Source organism: Mya arenaria, chromosome 6 (genome assembly GCF_026914265.1).
Source record: "Mya arenaria isolate MELC-2E11 chromosome 6, ASM2691426v1".
Classification (NCBI taxonomy): Eukaryota; Metazoa; Mollusca; class Bivalvia; order Myida; family Myidae; genus Mya; species Mya arenaria.
The window spans coordinates 32,551,754-32,578,643 of record NC_069127.1 but is presented as its reverse complement, the minus strand read 5'-3'; the positions used below and the strand labels follow the sequence as shown (position 1 = coordinate 32,578,643).

The 26,890-nt window shown below is 33.5% G+C and overlaps 1 protein-coding gene across 3 annotated transcripts; it reads right to left on the bottom strand.

The window, feature by feature from the left end:
- Positions 1 to 9,752: 9,752 nt before the first annotated feature.
- Positions 9,753 to 26,890, bottom strand: LOC128236519 (oxygen-dependent coproporphyrinogen-III oxidase-like). 3 transcript variants are annotated; one of them, XM_052951418.1, is made up of 14 exons: positions 26,848 to 26,890; positions 26,676 to 26,708; positions 25,270 to 25,370; positions 23,792 to 23,945; positions 22,710 to 22,760; positions 22,083 to 22,160; positions 18,944 to 19,062; positions 18,256 to 18,322; positions 17,198 to 17,323; positions 16,679 to 16,790; positions 14,486 to 14,565; positions 13,081 to 13,160; positions 12,374 to 12,503; positions 9,753 to 11,820 (listed from the first exon to the last, which is right to left on the bottom strand). In XM_052951418.1, exons 3-14 carry the CDS (start codon positions 25,368 to 25,370, stop codon positions 11,734 to 11,736), a joined length of 1,185 nt encoding a protein of 394 aa, XP_052807378.1. In that variant the 5' UTR covers positions 26,676 to 26,708; positions 26,848 to 26,890; the 3' UTR covers positions 9,753 to 11,733. The 3 variants fall into 3 exon arrangements, with proteins under 3 accessions (XP_052807378.1, XP_052807379.1, XP_052807377.1); XM_052951419.1 differs by having other exon boundaries at positions 26,659 to 26,708; positions 26,848 to 26,882; XM_052951417.1 differs by lacking the exon at positions 26,848 to 26,890 and having other exon boundaries at positions 26,676 to 26,837.

Sequence of the window (26,890 nt, the reverse complement as noted above, 5' to 3'; positions counted from 1 at the left end):
CGTATGTTTTTGCTGTAGTTGCTTTCTTACTGGATCTGCAGTCCATTCCATGAATATTTAGAATCAATCAGTATACGGTAAGGGATAAATATATATAGCAAGATATGATGCCTTGAAAGTTTGCAGTATCAGTATAACCAGCATCATTTTAAACGTTTGCGATTTTATGTCGACAAAGATGTTATTTAAACTTTGATGAAATTGAATTATTTAATAACTTGTATGAACACGCACCAATCATTAATTGGCAGATACTTATTTGGACACAATTTTGTAACTCTAAGGCTTAAATCATCCAAAGTATTTTCTGTCACGGTTTAAAATATTCATTAATTATAGAGCACTAACTCGAACATTCGATGATGTTCTATCATTGGAATAGTAATTGTGTTCACAAATCAGACGAAATTATTTGTTGTGATGTCTGACCCTATAAGACATGAACGAGTCACTTTTAGTATCAAATGTTCAACTTTAAACAATGCTTATAACAAAATTTCAACATATTGTTGCTTATTTCACAATTTGAATATGTGCAATCATGTCAAATGTAAAATTACAAATAAATGACTTTTCAGAGATATTACTTAAAAATCAAAGTTGATTAAATTTTAGCAATTGGCAATACTCTACGTGGTGTTCGAGCTTAGATAATCACAACTTACATTCGCAATACATTTAGTATGTTTCTACTATTTTTCGGTGCCATATTTGAAGCCATTTTTGATTGCAATGTGTACCACTACTTTTACAACTACAACGTACAAGTTCATATACTACAGAGGAGGAATTCATTTTGATGCTATGCATTGTTCCTTATCAAATTTGAGTGTTTCTGATAAAAATGCGCACGTTGATATTTACAGATTCAACCAAACTATAGTCTGTGCCCGTTATTTTGATCAAGAAACCTTTATTTTTTACTGACATGGAATGGTTTTGTGTTCAGATTCCGAACTAATAAGCGTTAACACCCCCCCACACACACACACACACACAGACTCACACGCACCCGCACGCACGCACACACACACACATGCATATATAACGGTCAAAATACAGACTGTCATAGTTTTACTTACCCCTTCAGTTTTAAATTCAGTTTTTTTTTTACTTTTGAAAAATATCTTTTATTTAAAATGTTGTGTAGCCACGGGCATATATTAACTAACAAATTTGATAATTTAGTTTACAACGATTGTGAAAAGAATTAAGTCAAACAATGCCGTTGTCACGATTTTGCGCGACTGTCTTGTGTCTTAAAGCATTTTTAAATGAGATAAGCAAGGTTGTTTGGCTCTTATATGTAAAAGGATGTACTGATATGTGTCTTAGACAAAGACAATACTTTATATTCTATATAATAGATAAGATTATAATGATTTGTGTTAATTACATATAAAAACGTAATTAATACTTATTTAATACACAAAATACAAAACTGTTATGGTAAGCATTCGAGACTTGATTGGTGTTTTGACTGCACTTGCCCAACCCTACCTAGCATTTTTTAAGAATGTTGCCATCAACTCAGATATATTTTAGGCCTGCATACATCAAATCATGATCGAATTGATAGAACAGGGGCGAGCGAGGTCAAGATTAAACAAAACGTCCACAAACTATCGATTTCTACTATGGGTTTAATCAAACCTGTATGAATAATATATTAAGTAAATATAGACCAAGTTATCGTACTTTTGGTCCTGCAAACTAAAGCGTACATTTCATTAATACCACATATTTACTGTTTAATTGATATGACGTTAAACTTATTACGACCACACTCGATGATTATCAATTTTATTTAACACAATAATATACAACTGGGTGTTTGGCGTAATGTCAACTGGATCACGCCCTTAGTGATACAAATATATATATTCCACATCTGAACAAAACTTAACAGGCGCAGGATTGAGCATGGCGAATGTCAATGTACCGACAGGATTGTCAAACAACAGTTTACAACTGTTAAAATTTACTGCAATTTTATTGATTGTTTTTCAATTTGTCGACGTATGTCCTCGTGCCACCGCGTCATTTCAAACGTACATGCAGACAGTAGTAATGCCAGGGGATATAGGAAATCTAACTTTCTATAACGCAAGTTCAAGTCTGGAATGTCTTAGAATTTGTCGTAAAACAACGGCTGGAGAACTGTTTAGTTTTAATACTTCTCAACCAAGCTGCACATGCTTTTCTGGAAGCTCAGTGGACGCAGTTTTTAGTGAAAATGGCAATGGCAGTGGTATCTATGCAAAATTGACGACATCGGTAGGTAGGCTTTATCAGTGTATTGCCAATACATTTATTAACACACAGATATTAAATAGTACATTGGAGAGCATAATACAAAACAAACGCAAAAAAAATAAATAAAAAAAATAAAATAAACAGCACAATAATAAGACAGTATAAATCATTTATACTTTATTATTACAGTATGTTTCATACACAGTTCTAGTTCCATGGTCAGTTTTTCTTAATTGCATTGCAAATTTGATATTTTACAGTATTTAGTAATTTACTACATGATTTGCTTAGTAATACATATACATATTTATAGAAGGCCAGGAGATGTTGCCTTAGTATTTTTCTCTCAATCTGTTGTACAGTGTACAGCATAACATAAAAACGATACTCGTCTTCTTTCATATTAATTTTTGAAGAACAATATTTACATTTTCTATCAGCTCTGGCAGTACTTGAATATCTACAAGTTACAATTTCAAGGTTATTTGCTGATAATCTGAAATTGGTCATATTTTTCTTAATCTATCTTTTTTCAAACCAAATATTTTCTTTAAGTTTACAATTCAATAAAAGTGCTGGCATATTATTTATAGGAGCATTCCAACTTTGAATAAACTGGTCACGAATTCTACATTTTAGTAAAGGAAGATAATTTGTATTTACATCAGAGTTTTTTCTTATAACCATAAAACCAAGATGATCATAAATTGAAAGTATTATTTTTGCCCAAAAAGAATTATTTACGTTAACATTCAAATCATTATTTTCTATATGAATTGAATTTACGTTTTTATAATGTTTAACCAAAATTTAACAGAACCTTCCTTGCATAAAATGGATAAAGAAAATCTGCAAAGCTCACCATATACCGCAGATTTTGTGGCTTTACACCTAAATTGTATTTTAGAAATCTAATATGTAGCTTGCCAAATTCATTAAAGTTATATACCCCCTATACTTCCCCCCTATACTTCTGAACCGTGCAATAAAATTGGAACGACCATAGCGTCAAATAAAGACAGTTTTAGTTTTAACATCTATATGAACTTTGTCAAACAAAGACAAAAATAAATATGGTAGTCCTTTAGAGCTCGATCATTTAGCATTTTACCAAATGTGGCATGTTGCCTGTATAATGAAAGTTAACACAAATATAATTAACGTTATCTACTTATTCACCAATTCATTGTTAATATAGAATTGTGAATTTGTAGCTTGCTTCCGTTTTTCACAAACACAAATTTTAGTTTTATATTAATTGAATTTTAATCCCCATTTAACAGAAAAAATAGTAAATAGTATCCATCTGGGCTTGTAAACTCGCTGGATCTTTGGTAAAAAAATACAGCAAATAAAATCATGTATATTGATAAAAGTTCTAAATCCTTAGAAGCAAATGTTTGGAAATTTAAATTTTCAAAGGTATCGTTTATAAACAATATAAATAAAAGAGGAGAAAGTGGTTCTCCTTGTGTTAGACCGACTGATACATCGAAAAAATTGAGAAAACTCCAATTCGCCAGCACAGTATAATTTAACACATACCTGTACGTCATTATGAATACATTCGATCATGCTTGTCATTTTACAGCATATTCCTGTTTGTATTTACTAAATTCATAACGCATCTCTATCAACCGTATCAAAAGCTCGCTGGTAATTAATAAATACACACCGAAGCTTTCCCTTGTTGTTTAATACGTTTTGGACAATATCATGTAGCAGAAAAATAGCATCAGCTGTACAATGATTATCACGAAAACCAAACTGGCAATCACTTATAATTTAACTAATAATTCAGTTTACACCAACTATTTTTCTCAAAATTAAAGAATTTTTTAAAAGTAACATTAACTAAATTAAATGTAATTCCTCTTAATTAGCAGGGTCAGATTTACCCATTATACATTACAATATATCAACAATTGTCAGGTAAACCCATTTTTAAATTAACCGTAACATATTGTTGTTTAAACGTGGATTAAATCTTTTTAACCATGCTGTAATTAGAACGACCCGACCGGTTTACACAGCTCATTGCGGACAAAATAGTTCCAAAATTGAATCACTTTTTAACGTAAAATTAAAACGCTAATGACAAAATACATACATTTAACAAATCATATATTAAAATTGTTCGACATATTGTTTAAAACATTTCGTCGACTTCTAACACAAAATATAAACATAATAAACAGAAGACAGAGAAGCCGAGGACGCTACCGAGTTGTGCTCATGGAATACAAGAGGGCCTTGGTGGCACGTAGTCGACTGTTTCCCACTTCCGCTTAACGGTGTATACTTTGTGGATGGCCACTACAACACCACTCGCTGGTTGTACGAGGGAATTGCATGGCACCGGTGTTGGGACTACACCTACTCACTAAAGACAAGCGTTATGAAGATCAAGAGAAATTAAACAAGACGTATTTGTCGTGATCTCTTTTTGGGGTATTTTCTTTTCTTTCGACAAAACCCTTAATCATACAATTATTGTTAAAGGAACTTGTTATTGTTTAGATGACATTGACTCGTACTCGTACATTTAAACTACAAATAAACATGATAAGCAGCCAACATCAAAGTTTGGATAAGTGTGAGCTGTGATGTTGGGTAATCGTTTATGACCTAAGTGAAGTTAAAACTTTCGAAAGCAACAACGTTAGTATGTACTGCTGAACATTTTTTTAATGTAATCTGTATTTTCTGTACTGTGCGTGCCCCGTTAAATAGCTGTTAGGCTTTGATCTGCGTGCCCTTAAAATAGGTATTTGGCTACTTGTTTGACAATTTCTCTTCATGCATGTATACAGAAGCGTAAAGGCAATGAACTTCTGCTGTTTCCTTTACGGTCATATGGCCTGTAAAATGCAGTGACATTTTACCTAAAACCATGCATTTTCTCAAGAGTTACCTTAAAGAGGGCTATCCTAACAACTATCTACCAAGAAACAACTATGAATCTTAGGATTTTTTAGAATTTCAGTAAATCGAAAAAAACTAATACATTCTTCGCCGAATACTTACCGATACACCAAAAATGTTCCGCTTCATTGAGTACATATGTCGAGTAAAAGTAATAAATATGAATATGATAAAAGTTTTGGAGTTAATTATACAATGAAAAATACAGGGACAAGCCCAATAGTCATTCATTCATTCATTAATTCATTCATTTATTCATTCATTCATTCATTCATTCATTCATTCATTCATTTATTTTAATATATCCTCCGCAAGGGAGATTTGAACTTAACATAAACTACCTACACACGTCTTTTCATAGCTATCCATCAATGCTTGATTAAGTTATTGGGCGTAAACTATTTTTCTGTTTAAATATGTAAGAAGAAAAAGTTATTTCATGCATGAAGTAGCATAAGAATAAAACAAACACGAATAGAATTGGTTCTATTCAAACGCAATGTTATTGACAAAGTCATGAACAGCAATTGTATGACAATATAATATAAACATAATCAACTTAAAGCAATATATTCACAAATGCCCATGTTTCAGTATTATTTAAACACTATCGAAGGTATTGTATACAATAGTCCATATAAACAGCCGCTTCAGAGTCTTTGACGATTTTTTGTTTTGGCGACTCTACGCGTCCATATCCCACTTGTGGCTTTCATAGCCAAGAATGACAGATCCCAGCGCTTAGTATATTGAGCGGAAATATAACAGGCACCTGCTAGATAGTTAAAAAATAGCGATTCTAAATTTGTGCTCATAAATAAGAAAAAGGTATTGGCTAAAAATATGTTTAACTAAGTACTGTGTTAAATATTGTGGAGTTACAGTTGAAGCATATATTTAACATGGTATGAATCAGTCGACTTGTGGCGTTTAGGGAACAAAATGAATATCCTAATGTTAAAACATTTCCCTATACGCGCATTATTGTGGCTATGATTGTATACATTGAACGCATCTTGTACTTAACGAAAACTGTGAGTTTGACTTGAGTATTTTTTGTGATATTGGGGCCAGATACAGATCACAAATGCATTAAAATAACTTCAGCTATAAATGCTTGTAATTCCGCCTGGAAATGGCCAGTGCAAAATGATTTAAAATGCCAAGTTAATCCCTTCGTGTATTGCAAGTTAAAGTCCGAACACGGATACACTAAACAACGGACTATACGAACTCCTCGGGGCCTTTCATATGTGTTGATTATATCCGGAGTTCCTTCTATCCGAAGTTCCATCTATCCGGAGTTCCTTTGTCCGTGTATATACTTTTTTTTGTTTTTTACAATTGAAAGTAAAAAACGAAAAAGGAACATACAAATTCTTTTTCGTTTTTCTAATGATTGAAGAGAAAAACAAAATTGATAGGTTTTTTTTCCTTTTCCGTTTTTAATTATAACCACGGAATACAAAACAAGGAAATTATTTATTTATACCGCTTTTTTCGTTTTACAGTGTGAAACGAAAAACGAAAAACAAGCTATCCTGTATATACCGTGTTTTTTTTTGTTTTGTTTTTTCGTTGTTTTTGATTTAAAGTAAAAAACGAATAAGGATCATTATTTTTCGTTTTTCTTATGACTGAATAGAAAACCAAAATTGATAAGCTTTTTCTTTTCTATGATTTCAATTTTACTCACGGAAATCAAGACAAGAAATTTATTCATTAATACCGTTTTTAGATTTTTGTTTTACAAAGCACAAAACGAAAAACGAGTGGCGCTGCAATTTCCTGTTTTCATGTGTACTTGATGACCTCACCATATATGTTAACGCCTACTGAACTACATAAGGGGCGATATTTCCAGATGCCTTTCAAGAATCCAACGTGAAGTGAACACAGATTTATTTCTGAGATGAGTATTTATATCAAATATATTGACATATTTTGTACCTGCAGCATGATTTAATAATTTACCAAACATTGGAATACATGCCTTGTTACAATTCGGCTCACAGTGGCTTGATGACAAAGGCTCATTAAAGTCACAATAAATAATTTCAACTAGCCAAAATTATATTTTATACATACTTGAACATGTATATAATCAAAATAATACATCGCCATAAACATAAAATGAGATTTGACAAAATTCAAAAATACCCTATACTGTAATATGAAACAAGTGAAGAATGTTCGCCCGGCAACCCTTTTCCGATGGTTCCCGTCCTTCGGCCGCTTTCGATAATCGATAAAGGCGAGCCGGGTACTACGTCATTTTGACAGAACAATGTCTGACTAGCGCTTGTGATAAATCGCATTTTGAAGTATTTTCGTATTTTACCGTTTCTCTCGATAAAAATACCGGTTTTAACGTGTATATAACGGGCCACTGCATCTTTGAGCCATGTATTTTGTTTGTAGCTTACGAAAAAATTATAATTTTCAACGAGAATTGGTCTTTGTTTACATTTTCGCCGGGCGAACATTCTTCACTTGTTTCATATTACAGTATAGGGTATTTTTGAATTTTGTCAAATCTCATTTTGTGTTTATGGCAATTTATTTCATGCATATCGGTGAAAGAATGAAAAATATTGGTGAATGATAAGTTGATAACTCGAGCCAGAGTGAAATGATAACATTTGATCATTCCACTCTGTACAGACAACTCGGGACTATTTTTTTCCATATTTTATTAGATTTGCTTCCCTTGACTTGGAATGTACATGTATGTAACAAGTGCATGTTTGTTGTCGTCTGTAGTGCAGTAATATACACATTGACCGAATCGTATAGAATTGTCAAAATCAAATTATGCAATAGTTTTAATAAAAAAAAACTTTTGCAATTGATTATAACTATTTAAAAAGACCAAACTTACCAATTTATGTATGAACTATTTCATGGAACAAATTGTTACAATTAACCCGCTTGGTAGGTATCGGTTGAATATTTATTTGGCCACATGTACTAGTAATAGAGTTAATAAATCATTTCTTCCTACAAGCTGTAACCGTGTGCATGTATGCACAAGCATTTTGAAATTGACCTATTTCCTTCAATTGTTTACCTTCATCAGTTCAACAATTCATTTTTCTTTTTAATAATAATGCTCAGAAAAGGCTTGTCCAAAAGCTGAACGATAATGAGTCCAGTCTTATCAAATAGCTCAGATCATCGGCCATAAAAACCTGAACAATTCAAGCAGATTGAAAACCAACTAGCCTTACAAGGCCATGGTGTTTTCCGACATCTTGTCGAGAAAACTTTCAAAGTCTGCGCTCCATCATTCTCAAAAGCATCTTCGGGCACATCCTCCACATATCCTCTGGGGTTTTCGCAAACACAAAATTTAATGGAAACGTAACATTTAACTTTAATAGATATGAAACTAATTGGCTGTCTCAACAACAAAACATCCTTCGGTTGCACTGAGCATGAATTTATCCCGAAAAAATACCGTAAGATTCAGAGTCTGAGAGCGACAGTGACTAGATATATATACTACGAAAAACACTAAACACAGACTTCCGTTGCTTTTACGAATACACACTTGTATAAGTCCATCATTGTTAATTTAAAACTGTTGAAATTGTTCTTGAATGTACAAAAATGTCACATGCTCAAGTTTCATTTAATTGTATTTCTACGCGATATCATACTTTTTTATTTCCGAAATGCTTTTGTTTAAATACTTGTTTTGTGCCTCAATAAATGTTAAAAATGATAGGTTTCGTTGATGGAAGTAGGGTGTTTTATCTAAAAAAAATCAATTCCAACAACCATTTCCATAAAGTGTAGTACTGTTTTTTTAGTGGACGGACTGCTCGCGCGAAAAAGAGGTAACTTTGACATAGCGGTTATGCCGCAGTTACTTCCCTTCGTCAAACAAAATTTACTCCAGCGGGGAAACATATTGAAAAAAAACACGATATATACATGAAATATAATGTAATTTTGTTGAATTCAGTGTAAAATCGTATTTTATTTCACGAGTGGTCACAGAAAAAATATTTTCACGAGTGAAAATATTATTTTTCTGTGACCACGAGTAAAATAAAATACGATCTTACACTGAATTCAACAAATATCCTCTATGTATTTTATTGATGATATACATGTTCAAGTATGTATAAAATATTATTTTGGCTAGTTGAAATTATTTATTGTGACTTTAATGAGCCTTTGTCATCAAGCCACTGTGATTCGGCTATCATGTAATCCTGTCAGCATGCCAAAGTGAAAGTAGTTTTGGAATTTTATACGTTAGACAGTGACCTAATGTGGTCGCTGACATGTTAAGTAGGATACATCTTTTAACAATAGTTATTAGGGACTACATTTCATTAAAATGCCGGTGCGCATTTGCTCTTACTGACCAACATTTGTATAAAATTGTATTGGGGTAGGTGTAATATTTTCGAGCTACATACACAACCAGATTGTGTGACGTGACGTGACGTGGCGTGACAGGACGAGGGCCACACCTGTATAAGCCCCAGAGGTAGATTTTAAAAGACCAATAAAGCACAAAATGTTGATTTCACTACATTTTATTAAAATGGTATTTTAATAGTAATAGTAGTAATAGTAGAATTATTCATTATACTCCAAAAAGCCTATAATTTATCATCTACATATATCGTATATATTTATTATCATATAAATTTAAGGTCATATGAAGAGTCAGTCAATCTGTGTTTTAATAACAGTAAAAGTAAAGCAACTAAATCACAAGAATGTTTTTTTTTTATTAAACACAAATTGTATAGTATACCCTAACATCTCTCTACAATAATATGCATGTACCTGAGGTCACTGACTGTCAACAAAAAATATGCAAATCAGGTCGGGAGCTCTCATATTGTTTATAATAAAGGATACCATGACCTTGACCTTTGACCCAAAAATCAATAGGGGTCATCTACTTATCAAGGTAAAGGTTCAAGACAAGCCGTTTAAAAGATACTGATCGGAAATGCTCGTAGTATCTTTTTAGTCAAGGTCACAATGAATATGCACCTGGCAAGTCGTTTAAAGTGTGACACTGGCACAGACGATGCCAGGCAAAGCAATCCCTTGTCATTCATGATATGTACTGTATGTATAATAACTAATAAAATGTGTCAATGTATAAGTGGTGATCAAAACGTTTGTGAACACATACTTTAGAAAATTGCGTCGCATAAAAAAATATAAACTCCTAGAGTTAAACTAGCACAAATACACCTGAATTCTTCATGTCAATTTTTATATCTGTCAAAAAAAGTGATAATTATGTTTAATGAAACACAATATGAGCTTTTTCCTCGAAAGGAAACACTGCCATTTTTGAAGCCACAAGACTCCGTGTATATCCATACATTGAAAGCAAGTACTGTCGAAACTCGCTATGTCAAACTCTGTTAACTCATTTTCTGGTTATGTCGTACTGTTGGATTTAGTTTAAAGCAATATATTGCACTTCAGTTATGTCAAAGGTTTATTATCTCGAGGTATTTCTCAAGGTCCCAACGACTTTGACAAAGCGAGTTTTGACTGTGAAACATTTTAATGATTTAAACAAAAACACCACCAACCCATTTCCCATATTGCATAAAGCACCAATGTGGCCAACAGATAAATAGCATATAATAATAACAGTAACGCAAACATATACAACAACGTCATGAGAAAGTAAGTCATGATTTACATCATGCCAATGGAACAGTTATATGAACTCCGAGTTGCAGACCACAACTATATTATATGTATGTACATGTATGATTATAAAAATAGAACTTTTTGTTATTAAAAATTATTTTTAAAAAAACTTGTCCATTGACAAAGGAGAAACAAAAATAAGAACAATATGCAAATTTATTTATTTTTTTAGCCTAATGATTTTTTAGCCTAATGATTATGAAAATAAGATAAAAAAAATATTATGCCTGAAAATGCTTGAGAAATTAAGGCCAGTTTCAATTTCGTCCACTTGATGGAATAACTGTCAGCAAACATGTCCATGGAAAACCACACAGTCATAGGGGTGGTCTTATCAACAATTGTTCAACAAAATAACATACGTTTTCTGGAATTATTAGGTGTTAATGTTGTACTTATGAGTGCTTTCAGTGCTTTGATTTTGTTTCATGAGTTTCATGAGTTCTCCCCCTTTGTAGTAATTTTGACATTGAATATTGTGGATTGTTACGATATATTGTTTTCTCAAGAGTGGTATTTGCGTTTAACATTAGGTCAACATCACATATTAAATGTAGGGTGTTATTAATGGCTTAATCACAAATCAATTTTACCTTTAAAAGCGGACCAAATGAAACTCTTTTAAAAAATGATAGTATTGTAGCGTATTGTTATTAAATACATTAATAGCTTCAAAAAATAGAATGTATAACGTTCACAAAGAAGATGGTACCACTGAATCACTAGAGGATAGACAGTTCACATATAACACTGTTCAGTGAGCTGCAGTCTTGTCCAAAACAATAAACACCTGTTCCTGTAGATTCCTGCTATATGGTGGGTCAATCAGTCAGTCTGGGCTTCCTCAAATCATACCCAATCACGTGGGTTCTTCAGAACTTCAGTCAGCTTTGCCTCCTCCGATCCGGGCTCCGGCTCATGACAGTATTCCCAGCTCTGTAAACAACACAACAGTCAATGAACAGGCCGTGTTGACTAGTTGCTTACAAGTCATATGGCAATGGTTGATACAAAACTCAAGACTACATTACAATTTTAGAGAAATAAGAATATATTTTTTTAATTTAGAAAATAATAAGGTTAACATATTTCGATGGAAAGAATAAAGTATTAAAATGTATCTAAATGTATCCCTCAACTACATAATCATTATACGTTTTTTTTGCAACAAACAATGGTCATGATCGTTTATACAGTTGAAACTCGCTATGTAGATCTCTGCTATTTCGATGTTCTGGTTATGTCGATTTCTTTTTACAAATGTGTTGGGCTAAGTTATACACTTTTTGTACTCCGGGTTTATCGAAAGCTCGTTATCTCGAAGTATTCCTGAGGTACCAAAGACTTTGACATAGCGAGTTTTGACTATAAAATAAAATAAGCTTTCATACAGAAAATAATTGTGGCAATAAAAAAACAGGTCGAAAGCAAACGTAAGGGTCAGTCAGAAAAAATGTGTCATTTTAATTCCATTCCAACTAAACCTTACTGCATTGAGTGGAAGTGACATGAGAATACTCTCGAATCTAGCTCCCGGTGTGAAAAGTCCAAACTTGGTTCCCCGATCGTACACTAGATTGAATTCCACATACCGTCCTCTGCGTAACAACTGCCATCTCCTGTAGCAAATGACATAAGACCATTTACACATTGCTTATAAATTCCCTCAGTCTCTGTCGCTTTAAGAACCCCGCCTTTGTTTTCATACAGGAGTTTGATAAGTTGATGAGTTTCCTCAAACACTTTGACAAACCTGTTTCCAAAATAATGTTTTGACAGTGCTCTTTCAGGGGTGGTTTTATGAAAAGGTTTGTTGAAGTGTTTTAAGATACAAAACTCTCAATTAAACTCTGGTAAAAGACCGAAGGTTGGCCTCTGTAAGCGGCCTAGATGGCCTAGATGGCGCTATGTTTCACTTAAAATGATGAAGAAATATTAAGGTTATCTTTGTTAAAAGTCTTCATTCTAGTAAGTAGAATATTACCTTCCCTAACTTACCAGAGCATTTATGACGCAATTCATTATGTTGTATTCACACACTGTTTATGGCATATATAATGCACGTAAATTTACGAGTGTACCTGAGCACTCTTACGCAGTGTAAGGTAAATGACAATAATTTCTTATTAAAACAGGGCCCAGTCTACTGGGCTTCCACCTGAGGTTTCCATTGTTTTATTGAAAATTAATGTATACCTCTCGTTATATCCATAGCCCTTCTTCTTGTTTTTCGTCACGAGGGGCATATAGGAGGGCACTACAGACTTGGCACAGTCCTGCAGCAAAATAAATACAATGAACAACAAAAGAATAACTAGAAATCACTTTAAACAAGAGGGCGAACTGTCACAAAATATGCTCTTCTTAATTTAAGGAGACCAAGTTTGGTAATAAGTGCTTGTACATTAGGCCAAATTTAGAGAGGGGACACTGTACAGACAGTTTTGCCAACTCAAGGGTCATAACGCTGGAGTGACTGAGGCTGGTTATCAAATATGTTAGATATATAATGCCTATACACATTGGACAAAGGATTTTTAAATTATTGATTGGACAAGTCGATTTTATGATCAAAAGGCTATAACTTTCGAGTAGGCGATAACTTTCGAGTGACTTACGCGATATGGCTGGTTATCAAACTTGTCCAAGATATAATACCCATATACATACTGAGTAAATTTGGTGATATTTGGGAAAAGGCTTTTAAAGTTATTGATCAGGCAACATACTGTACGTAGCCGGAGACTCGTATGCCGCAGGTAAAACTGTAATACATGCTGGGTCCGTATTACAGAAGCATCTTAAGAAAATTTTAACATATTTTAACTTAATTTTTGAATTATATTTGAATTGATATATTTTTTTAAATAACTAATTATTTAAAATGGATTTTTATATTATTTTCAGCTCACCTGTCACATAGTGACAAGGTGAGCTTTTGTGATCACAATTTGTCCGGCGTCCGTCCGTCCGTAAACTTTTATTTTTAAATTAAGTTTCCATATTTTAATTGAAGAATATACACTAAGCATAACATTTTCTACATGTGAAATAAAACAGTTAAAGAGATTGTTGAATTTAAAGCTGCACTCTCACAGATTTTTTGATTTTTTTATTCTTTTTCTTGGAATGAGTCTTTTTTGCGTTAATGTCTTAACATCAGTGATATACGACTGCTAACAACATATCAGATCGCAGGTTTTCATATTTTACATCCAAAAATTGATGTTTTATGTCTAAAGGCGTCACTACCACTTTGAGAAAATTGAGTTATTAAGCAGTTTTCAGACAATCTAGATCTGTTTGTTTGTGAGTTGTCTTATATGATTGAATTGAGTGCATTGGTGCCAAAATCAGTTGATTCTGAGACAAAAAAAAATAAAATAAAAGTCAAACCTTCAAGAAAGGGTGTTTAAGAATTGACATTCAGAACAAAAAAGACAATTTTACATGATGTTGATCAATCTCAATCTTAGAAAAAAGCAGCGGCAGATCTTTGTTTCTTTTACTGTCCTTTTTGACAGTTAATTTCAGCATTTTACTATTATATAAACACTTTAAGAAAGTGATAAAAAACAATAAAGTAATAATGATGTCTTACTTTGACAAAGTTGAAGAGCTCTTGTGGATCTCCATCCTCAAGGTCATCAAAGAAAATTCCTCCTACTCCACGACTTTCACCTGAAGGTCAAAGCAATAATTATGACTTATTTTTTACTATAAGGGGAACCCAAAAGAGCAGGGTCTTATTCATAAAATTTAACTATCATGTGAAAATGGGTCATCTATTACATCATGATTGAATTAAAAGAACTTTATTGTCTGCACATGACAAAACCCTATGGTTGGGGGGGGGGGTGTCCGGTTAGCGCAGTGGTTAGTGCACTCGCTTCTGGCTAAGGGACCCGGGTTCAATTCCCGGACTGGTAGCATATGAGTTGGGTTTGCGGTCACCAAGTTGACAAGTGGGTGTCTTCTGGTTACTCCTGTGACCCCAACAACACAAGACCACAATGTCGTGCAACACCATGCCAACGAGAGTGATTAATATAAAAAGTTAAAACTAGCCCTAGTTTTAACATACAAGGGGCATAACTTTTGGGTTACATAGGGAATTTATCCCACAATAGGCATAATGCCCTCAAACACTGTCACATAATATCATAACTGGACAATAAATGTTGTTGTTTTTTTTATTTCCTACCTGTTGAATTTCTGTCAAAGATTTTAAGAATAGAACATAAAATTTGGAAACCGAAATAAGCCGTCTACATATTTGGCTGGTTTCTTAGAACTTTGTTAAAGTTAACAACGTTGTTAACGGTATAGTTATTAACTTTTAAAGGTGAACTATTTTATTATGTGCTCATATATTGATATAAAACCAGCATAGCTAAATCAGTTATCTCAATATTTTTGACAACTACCGTAGATCACATGTGTATAATGAAACTTTTTGACTACCGGTATTACAGATTTGAAAGTTAACAATGATCCAGTTAACAACCCTGTGAACCTTAAAGTGACACTCTTATTCAAAATCAATACATACACATGTATAGCAAACATCAATTTTGACTAAATAACCTTCAACTACTTACTAAATAATGTACTCATGGAAAATAACGATAACCAATAACAAGTTTGTAACCCTGCATTTAATAACAGAAAACACAAAAATATTAAATGATTGGTGTCTCATAAGGTAAATTTACCGTGTTTTATGCTCATTTCTTTCAAATTAAACTTGGTATCCTTCATAAGAACCATTGCTTTCGACATTTATTCATCCTTTTCAGAATATTAAAACAATAGTATTAATTGTGGTAAATCTTATTTGGGAGTAAGATTGCATCTTTAACAATGTTCTGAAAAATCGGCCCATAGAGTTTTCTGAATCATTCTGTATAAAACAGTATTCTAGTGCGCATGCGCAAATCTACTTCCACAGTACTACATAAAAGAATTTTTTTTGAAAAGTTTAAATGCTTTTGTAAGGAAAAAAATAATTATTATTATTTATTTTAAAAATATTTTGTTATATTATGTGTAATATAAATGAAATATAATGATAGTCATATGATCTGTGCAATTGAATCATTTCATGTTGCTTGTTTTAAAGCTGCACTCTCACAGATTGAGCGTTTTGACAACTTTTTTATTTATTGTCTTGGAACGAGCCAATTTTTGTCAACATTTTTGGAAACCAGTTATATAAGACTGTTGACAAAATATAAGATTGCAGATTTTTATATTTAAGAACAAAAAATAATGTTTTATGCATTTTTCTAATACAATTAGTAACGGGTTAAACCATGAAACATTAATTTTCTAACAGAAATATGAAAATCTGCAATCTGATCTTCATTCAGCAATCTTTTATCATTGTTTTGGAGATATTTATGCAAAAAAAATGCTCTTTCCAAGACAAAAAAATAAAAAAAATTGAAAAAAACAGTATATCTGTGAGAGTGCAGCTTTAAGAATTATCACTCTCAACCTTTGGTCTGTGCAATATGGACTTTATGCAAACACCTGGAAGTACAGTACAACCCCATTTGCACGAACGCCCAGGGACCAGCGAAAATACCTCGAACCTGGGAAAATTCGAGCCAAGCGGGAATGCTTACCTTCAGCATCAAGAAATCAATCCTTTATATCCAGTTCAACTTTAAGCCAACAAGGAATTCGAACCAAGCGAGTTTGAGTCAACAGGGTTCCACTGTACATGTAATATATACCCACAGATCAATGGACTAACACAATATTCACTATGTATAAACATTTGTATTACCTCTATGTTTTATATAGAAGTATTCATCGCACCAGTTTTTGAAGTCAGGGTAGTAGTTGCTTTGGTGTTTATCACAAGTTTTCTTCAATGTCTTGTGAAAGTGCTTGACATCCTGCAATGAATATAATGACAACAGCTCATACAATGCTCAATCAGGGTGAGGTTATCTACAAATGTACATGTATTGGCATCCAACTTTCATATAAAAGGTGGGTTTGAGTTCCACCAGGGCCACTTTCATATGGCCTGTCAAATTTGACATCACTTCTGTGTCCATGATTACTAACAGTCTCAAATCTGATTATAGACTCAGACACAGAAAGGATCAAACACTTATCTTTATTTCGTTTCTTTTACGAAAATATATGCGAATGATACTTATGCCTTAGATTAAATTTGCACAATGCCGCCACCTTCACAAACAGCCAACAACGTCAAGCCTATGACAATACTTTGACTGTCGGTTTCTTTAAAAAATTAACAACAGACAGGCTTAATCAGTAATCATTCTTTAATTACCTTTTCATCTAGGGTGTAAGGTGTGAGATCAGTACCTCCCCCGAACCACCAATGCTTGGTTCCCTTTTCATCTGTCACCTCGAAGTACCGGTAGTTGAAATGCACTGTCGGCACATTAGGGTTCCTCTGTAATATAATAATAATGTTACGCGAGCGTGTGATCTTGTGTTGTGGGGGAAACTTGGGAGGAAACCCACTTTTGTGGCTTGGTGACCACAAACCAAACTCAGATGTCTCCAGGCTGGGAATCAAACCCGGGCGATGCTTTAAAAACCAAGTTAATGGATATCAATACATAAAAATATCAAAATTAACTTCATTAGTTGAATAAACAACCTTTATGAGCCTTTTTTTTTTTGACAAGTCAAATACTACGTGAATGTTTACTTATAAACACTGAGTGAGCAAATTCAAAACAAATTACTAGTATATCGCAGTTTGTCAACATTGCATGAATAATATAATCATATTCTATGGGGAATAACCACATATTTTTTTCAGCAAATTTGAAATTTTAACCAGTTTTTATTTCTTTATTAGTAATCGAGATTATGGCCAAACTCTTTGATGTTATCAAGGAAAAACTCATGTGAATACATTAATGTTTAAAGAGCCAGACCTCGAAAAACATTAATTTCACGTGAAAAAATGCATATTACAATAACATCATAAAAAGTTTTACTAAGACCTGAATTATTAATTGTTAAAAAAAGGACAGAAAATACTCTATTCTACCAAAAAGCATAAGTAAGTGTATTGGAAAGGGAACAACTTTAGGATTTGTTTTGCAAAATTCTGCTCAAATGAGTATACACCATATGTTGTCTCTCCATAGAAGTAAGTAAACTTTCTCAATTTGAACAAAGTTTGAAAAAAATGTTGCCAACATAAAACCTGTGACTACCTTGCTAAAAGCACCCAAGAGGGTGAGTGTGGTCTAGTGGTATAAGTGCCCGCCTCTCATCCAAGAGGTTGTGGGTTCTATCCCCACCAGGGGTACTTTCTAACGTCCTCTCAAAATGTGTGAAAAGAAATTAATATAAACTAAAAGTACATACAGGGTGTATGACTGAGCTGATTCCTGTTGCAAAGAAGGGCAGGGTTTTCCCTTCAAGGACCTTACCCCTGGAAGAAAAAAAAAATCGTCATGGTGGATTGATATATATTACCCATGTTTTTTTTGTTTTTTTAAAAAAAAAATAATATTTACATTCGTTTTGTGTTTCTTAAACGAGTGAATACTTCTTCAATTCCATTCATATTACACAGTATCTTCGGAACATCTCTGATATTACAAAAAGAGACTCTTGTGTTTGGTCAAATGATGTTTAATGGCTGTAGATGTACATGTACATGTACCTGAAGACAATGAAACAAGTGACAAAAGATCAGATAGCAGTTTTTCATACATGTAATTATGTTTGAGAATCGAAGTTTTATGGCTAAAAGCGTTACTAACGCTTTAAGAATAAGAAATTTGGCAATTTCCCCAAACGATTGAGATCTGTTCTATTGTTCTAACGCTTTAAGAAGAATTCATAAAACATCAATTTTTGAACATATATATGAAAACCTGTAATCCAATTCTTTCGGCAGTCTTATATCAGTCGTTTCCATGCTCACAAAAACTGACTTGTTCCAGGACAAAAAATAAAAAAGTGATCAAAACATTCAAACTAAGAGAGTGCAGCTTTAATAAAGTTCTATGTTCACATCCCAAGCATTATCACTCGTTCTTTCCTGTACCTGGACTTCATCTGTTGAACTGCTTGTGGAGGCAGGTTGCCACTGACGACAGAAATGTTCACGCCCGCCTTCTCAAACACCCTTCCATCCTGCAACACACAGGTGATACCTCCTCCACCCTGCAAACAAAGAGGTTATTATTATGACTTTATTTATTGGTATCACCTTAAGCCATATAAAATTAGTATTTACAATATAGCTTTCATCAAAAATAACAGAAGCCATATAAAAAAATATTAACAATATGGCTTTCATTCAAAATAGTAAGCCATATAAAATACTTATTAACAATATGGCTTTCATTAAAAATTGTAAAAGCCGTATAAAATTATTATTAACAATATGGCTTTCATCAAAAATAGTAAAAAGCAGGGCTTCTAAAAACTGGCAATTTGCAGGTCTGACCGATTTTGACCAGTTGATTTCAGTTTCAAAAAGTGTCGAAAAAATCGGTCCAAAATTTTCTCATTTTTTTATAATTTCAGTCCAAAACAACTAAGTCAGTAAAAATTGTAGAAATTGTAATAAAAGCTATATGAAATTATTTAATATTTACATTAAGGCTTTCATCAAAAATAGTAAAAAGCCATATAAAATTATTATTTACAATATGGCTTTCATAAAAAATAGAACGGTAATAATAAAAGTAAATATACCAGTTACTTCATATAAATAAACGAGGGTAATGATGACCCTGGATCGCTCACCTGAGTAATTTGAGCTACATGTTTCAAATGTCAAACTAATGCTAAAATATTAAGAAAGTAGGTCAGCAGGTCCCATTCATGGTCACTGAAAGTCAGTTTTAAAATCACTGTGCAAAACTGTATATGTCATCTAAATTTCAGGGCTGTATCTATAAAAAAAAATTGTAATTTCAACAACCGATGTTGCACTAATTAGTACGCCATTCAATATCTCTGTACGGTTCCATCAATATGCAAATATGAAAATAAAAGAGACCAAACAAAATTATTTTAATACATTTGAGAGAAGTCTATGCAAGGGTGCTTCAGACAAAATTTGGTAAATATCCATCAAGAGATTCACAAGAATAATCGTTTTTTACTCTATTTTTAGCTAAAAGGGGCCAAACAAAATTATGTGAACAAATTTAAGAGAGGTCCATGCAAGGACACTTCAAACCAAATTTGCTGAAGATCTATCAAGGGGTTCATGCGAAGAAAATGTTAAGTTGTTTTTACTAATTTTAGCTGTGGTGGCCCTTAAAAGGGGCCAAACAAAATTATTTGAAAAGACCTGACAGAGGACCATGCTAGGATGCTTCAGACTTGAAAATCCATCAAGCAGTTAATAAGATCAAGTTGTTTAAAGGTTTTTCTATTTTTTTGCTCTGGTGACCCCTAAAAGGGGCCAAACAAAACCATTTGAACAAAGTTGAGGGAGGACCATGTAAGGATGCTACATATCAAGTATGGAGTCATTCTGACCTTTACTTTCAGAGGAAAAGATGTTTAAGTGACAAGACAATGTAGAAACAAATGACCCCTGAGCAAGGCCAATTTGACCCCGGGACAATAATTTGAATACCTTTGGTGTAGGTCCACTAGGTAACACTATATACCAAATACGAAAGCTCTAGGTCTTATATTTTGGAGAAAAGGATTTTTAAAGTTTTATTATATAAGACTATATAAAAACAAATAACTTTCAGGGCGGGGCCAATTTTGACCCTGTGGCAATAATTTGAACAACTTTGATAGAGGTCCACAAGATGATGTTGTATACCAAATATCTAAGCTCCTGGCCTTACGGTTCTGGAGAAGAATATTTTTAAAGATTTACTATATAACACTACGTAAAAACAAGGACCCCCTAGGCGGGGTCAATTTTCACCCTGTGGCAATAATTTGAACAAATCTGGTAGAGGTCCACTAGATGATGCTGTATACCAAATATCTAAGCCCTGGGCCTTACAGTTTCGGAGAAGAATATTTTTAAAGATTTACTATATAACACTATGTAATAAAACTAGTGACCCCTGGGGCGGGGCCATTTTTGACCCCAGGAGAATAATTTGAAAAAAAATTGTAGAGGACCACTACATGATGACACATACCAATTTTCAACATTCTAGGCCTTGTGGTTTTTGAGAAGAAGATTAAAGTTTTCCCTATATAAGTCTATGTAAAACAAGTGACCCCCGGGGCAGGGCCATTTTTGACCCCAGGGGGATAGTTTTAACAATTTTGGTAGAGGACCACTAGATGATGCTATATACCAATTATTAAGGCCCTAGGCCTTGTGGTTTTGGAGAAGAAGATTTTTAAAGTTTTTCCTTTCCGTTGCCATGGCAACCAGAGTTCTGCATTGAATTCAATTCTTTGAACAATTTTTAAAGGGGACCACCCAAGGAACATTCCTGTGAAGTTTGGATGAAATTGGCTAAGCGGTTTATGAGGAGATGTCGTTTAAAGTGAAAGTTTACGGACGGACGGACGGACGGACGACGGACAAATTGTGATCACATAGTGACAAGGTGAGCTAAAAAAGCTCTTCTTTCTGTTGAAAGATATTACAATTTGAATGTATCATGGTGAATCTTTGAACAAGTTTGATAAAGATTGGCTAAGGAAGTTTAAGCTAGACAGCAGACAAGAAAGTTTAAAGATGCACTTTTACTCTCAAATAATATGTACCACAATTAATACAATTGTTTTACCAAAAAGGATGAATCAATGTCGAAAACAATGGTTTTTATGAAGGACACTGTGTTCGATTTGAAAGAAAGGTGCAGAAAACATGGGATTTCTACCTTATAAGACGATAGTTTGATTTCTGTAAATCTTTTACAACCAAAACGTCATTCAATATTTGTTCATTTTCAGCTATGAAATAAATGTTTACAATCTTGTTATCAGTAATTATTATTTTCCATAAATGCATTATTAAGCAAGTAGTTCAAGGTTAAACACAGAAAATTTATGTTTGTAATACATGTGTATGTATTGATTTTAAATATGAGTGTCACTTGAAAGATAAAAAGGACAACATGGATGGACAAAACCACTGGACAACATGATTTTCATTTTCCTGCCATGATAAGCCGGTGACAGAAAGTGCAAAAATAAAATTAGTAAAATCAATTGAGCAAACAACAAAAAAACAAACATGGTACCTGTTTTCTGCTCCACTTGTCGACCTTGAACTTCATATCATCCTCCTCCTCTGCCTCAAGGGCTCGGCAAAACTCCCGCTGTAACATAGAGCAATTTAAACCAACAAACTAGAATTTTGTGAATAGAATGAGTTGCCTCTTTGGAGCGCCCAGCATCTGATAATTCAAGGGTCATAACTCTATGAGTATTGACAACTTTGTTAAGATATTATGCCAATAATCATTAATCATTGCTGCCAAGCTTAGTTAAGATTGGAGGAAAAATATCTCAGTTCAAGAGCAGAAACAAAATTATGAACACTGACAACACAAACCATGACACAGCATTACTAATTGTTTATTTAGAATAAAAATTAAACCAAATTGAAGTCTGAAAAGAGTACTGCACGTGGATGCCAACGTCGGTTTATTTTTCGCAATCAAGGGTCTCAACATGACAATTATTTAAACCAAAGTAATGAGTTTTGGTACATATATTGCTATAATGCATATCACTACTAACACTGATAATAAGTATACCAAGTTTCATGAGATTACTAACAGTTTTGTGTAAGTTTTGGAAAACAGAATGGATTGTACCAATAAATTTACATTCAAGTTAAACAATGATTGTTTTAACAAGTGTACCTGGATGTCCATAATCATCATCTCCATTTTGATCCTCATAGAATCAGCATTCTGAAGGAAAATAAGAATGATATTGGACTGACCAGCTCGTAATCAAACTAAAAACCATAAAACATTAACAGTATGTTCCTACAGTGACTGAGATTATACATTAATTATTGTTTTTCTTTCCAATTACTAACACTATCTTTTTTAATTTAATTTTATGTATATCACAAACATGTACATTCAAACACATAAATGTATATGAGTGTTTCGACTTAAGATGTTTATTCATCTGAATATCAATAAAAAGTATTAAAAAAACTTTTTAAATTATTCTGAAAACACTAGATAAGCCAAGCATAAGCAAAGTAGGCCGAAATCTGCACTTGAATTTCAAAAATGTGTTTTTGTGTTGGGTATTGGTTCCAGTTTGACTATCCATAATTGGTTCCACTCAAGTAATTATCAATAGTACGATCGGTTTTTGACAAGACCCTAATTGTAGTTTTATTTTTGTAAAATAACTTGTAATCCTTAACTATGCTTATGGTATGTGTTTGTTTAAAGTTATTTAGTGTTGTTGTTGCTTCCGGCCATATTGTTAACAACAACAAATGAATACTTCCTAATGTATAAATGACAAAATTTGCAGACATTAACTGAACGCAAATTATGGGAGGAAAGAAGAAAATCAACTGGCCTGTTCGATCGATGATCGGTTATGATAACATTCAATCGATTATCGCCGATTTCAGGTTCAACCAATCAATTATCAATTATAATCGATCATCGGAACATCACTTGTTTTTAAGTCTGTATAACATGGATTTAAAAAAAACACTTCTTTACACATTCTTCAATTAAAACTATCTCTGAAGAGCATGCTTTCACGCTCTCTCGCAGGAGAGGCCCAACACATTTGATTTTTTTATGTATTCCAAAATTTGGCAAAGTTACTAAGTTTGTGGATTTTAGCAAGTCAGAAAATAGCATAAAATCCAAGCTTCAGTAGAAAGCAAGTCCATTTTTCACTCAATGTACACATTTGTTATTTAAAACAGTTCCTTGTTATCTAAAACAGTTACACTGCCAGATACCTTTTCCATTTCATGAGGGTCAGTGATAGGGGAGCTCATCCAGTCTTTGCCTTCTAACATGGAGGCAGCCAATACAGAGTTTCCTCCCTTGGTCCAGAGGGTAACAGCGCCTACTACAACTGACGTCCCTCCCACGCCTACCAACAAAACCCGCCTGCATAATATAGAAACATTATCACTTAACATTTTATCTTTTTTAAGTTGGTAACGGTTTTTCCTTTACTTTGAAACAACTGCTTAATCAAGTATACAATCATCAGGCTCCATTTCTGGAAAAATCTTAACTGTAACACACTTCAAAGCTGCACTCACACAGATATACCATTTTTACAACTTTTTTTATTTTTTGTCTTGGAAAGAGAAAAAATTTGCGTAAATATCTGCAAACCAATGATATAAGATTGCTGACAAAAAATCAAATCATAGATTTTCATATTTCCGTTCGAAAATAAATGTTTTATGGCTTAAACTGTTACTCACGGTTTAAGAAAAATGCATAAAACATCATTTTTTGAACTTAAATATACAAATCTGCGATCTGTTTTTTTGTCAGCAGTATTATATACCTGGTTTCCATTGGTTAATTTGGACTTAACTTAATTTTACAAGCAAAAAATAAAAGTTCTTCATTGATAATGTTTTCCTTTAAAAGCCTATGACCTCTTAAATATGGGAATATTTCATACCAAATCAGAACTAGTTTGCCCGCCCAAATTTCTCTAAAACTTGCGTTACAGTCGCTCACTTAAGTACCTTATTTCATTAAGCAAAATTAATTACTTAAATATTATTTTATAAAACAGTAGTTTATCTTATTTACATGTATCTCAAATATTATTTACTTACATGTATTATCTTAATGTAATTAAGGTGTATTCTATCATATGATAGAAAAATTATGATCATGCCCCAAGCAATTGCAAAGCATGCATAGTGTATAGTACATATGTAACAGTCCGCTGTAGGCGGCGGATGTGCGTTCATAGTCTCCACTTCTTTGCGCTTGCTAGAAAGCTCAGCTGTCCTGTGAGGCATAGTAAGTTGGAACTTCAACAATCTTTCAGAGAAAGCTCTGCTTTCCTGTTGGTTGAAGTGTAACGGTCCCCTGTAGGCGGCAGAGGTCTACAGCAGCGTAGGTGCGTTCATAATAATATTTCGTATAAAACGGAAGTAGATTCATACCGGATGTAAACTTGGTTGGTAATATGCAAATAAGCAAAGCCCGGGCTATGTGAGAATAGAGAAGTTAATGTATATAAAGACCAGTGGACCCCTTCAGGGTCGAGCATGCTTTTCCCTGAAGGGATCTGTTGGTGTTTGTTTTCTGAAGCCAAAAAGCTCGGCTATCTGGTGTGTGTTTCTTTACGTCGCACGTTTCACATTCATCAATTTAATTCCAAATCAAATTTATTAAAATCAAGCAGACTCTAAGAGTTCATTCAGCTTTGTTTTACATGTATGACTGAGGGTAAACATACCCAAATTTGTGAGTAGATGATGTCCTCATTTTTCCCGCAAGCGTCCCGAAGCATCTTGTCGGTCTTGCCTTAGCCAAAACTTTGTGTAAAAATGACATCATCTAAAAGTTAAACAAACACGAACATCAGTATGACTCATCAGCATATACATACCGGTAGATCAATCAATTACGTAAATCAAACATATTTTGGGTGATCCTTACACACCAGTCAATTGTAACCACGGCCCCACCAGGTCAAGGGAAAAGCAAGGACTTTGACTTTCGGTCCAGCCAATCCCGGGTAAAACCCTGCCCTGCAAAAACAAACTGCTGCTTAAATCCCCGCAAAATTCCCTGGCATCCTGGGATACTAGTCTAAAATATTAGACGTGTTATACGGGATTCTTCCAATCCCTAACGTCTAAACGGGAATGTGCAAAAAACGGGGGTGTTTTAAAAATATTGAAATTGTTTTAAGTGAAGTATTTTATGGTTGAAATTGATCATAAAGAGTTATATTCATATTTTACCATGTAAGTGAAATGTTATTTTGCACTAAACAAGCATTTAATGCATTAAAACAAGTTGTTTAGCTTTCCAATAAAACGAAAGTTGACTGACACAGAAAACAATTATGGAAGGGGAACAACTCGATACAATCATAATAACTCGGCCTCCTCCGACAAAGCTTCGAGATAGACCTCGTTATACAATCGTAACAGTTCGGCCATAGTCGAAATGTTCCGAGCGATTTAAAACTGTGCCCTGAAGCCTTGCAGGTGCCCTTCATGTATATATCGTTATGTTTTGACAGAATGAAATGAAGAAAAGCCGTCAAACTCATAATTATAAGTTGGATATTTATTTTTTGTGTACGGAACTAATATAAAATAACATTATCTGGTAATATTTCTTGTTTTTATGATATTTTATAGACGCTATATGCTTTAACCCGGAATTCTGATCGGAACAACTACCCACTTTTGATACCAAACAATTTGTACGTGAAGGATTTGCCATATCAAAAATCTAAAAAAAATCTGTCAACGTACAATTATTTGGACTACCTGGGATACCTAGGTTACATTCCCCGCTATTTCTGGCATGAAAACAAAACCACAGCATTCACTCGGCACTGCAGGTCCACCTAGAAGGTAAAAACATGGCCCATTTCCCCTGCTATCCCTCGACCTTGTGGGTTGTGGTTACAATTGAGTGGTGCATTAGGCGAAGGTGAGTCTAAGAACATTGGCCTAACACTAAACGATAACCCAGATTGCTGTTTATCAAGATGATGACAAGATATAGATAAATACTATTAAATATCTTCTTTGATTTACCTAACATATATTAAGTTTCCCACTTAAATAGTTTATTATGTAAAATGAACAATATCAACGTTACTTACTGCACGTCAAACCTTACCGGTGTTAAAAACTAGGACTTCCAGCTGTCAACCTGTTAAACGCATAAAACAATTTGACAATTGAACGATTGGCGAATAATATTATCTGTCTTCAAAATTATTTCTTCTATTAATTGCACATAAAATCAAAGAAGAACGCGAATGTAATTATTATTAAGTGTGTATGTATACTTCCGAAGTGTCCTATGGGCGCAGCCATTACATTCAACCAAAC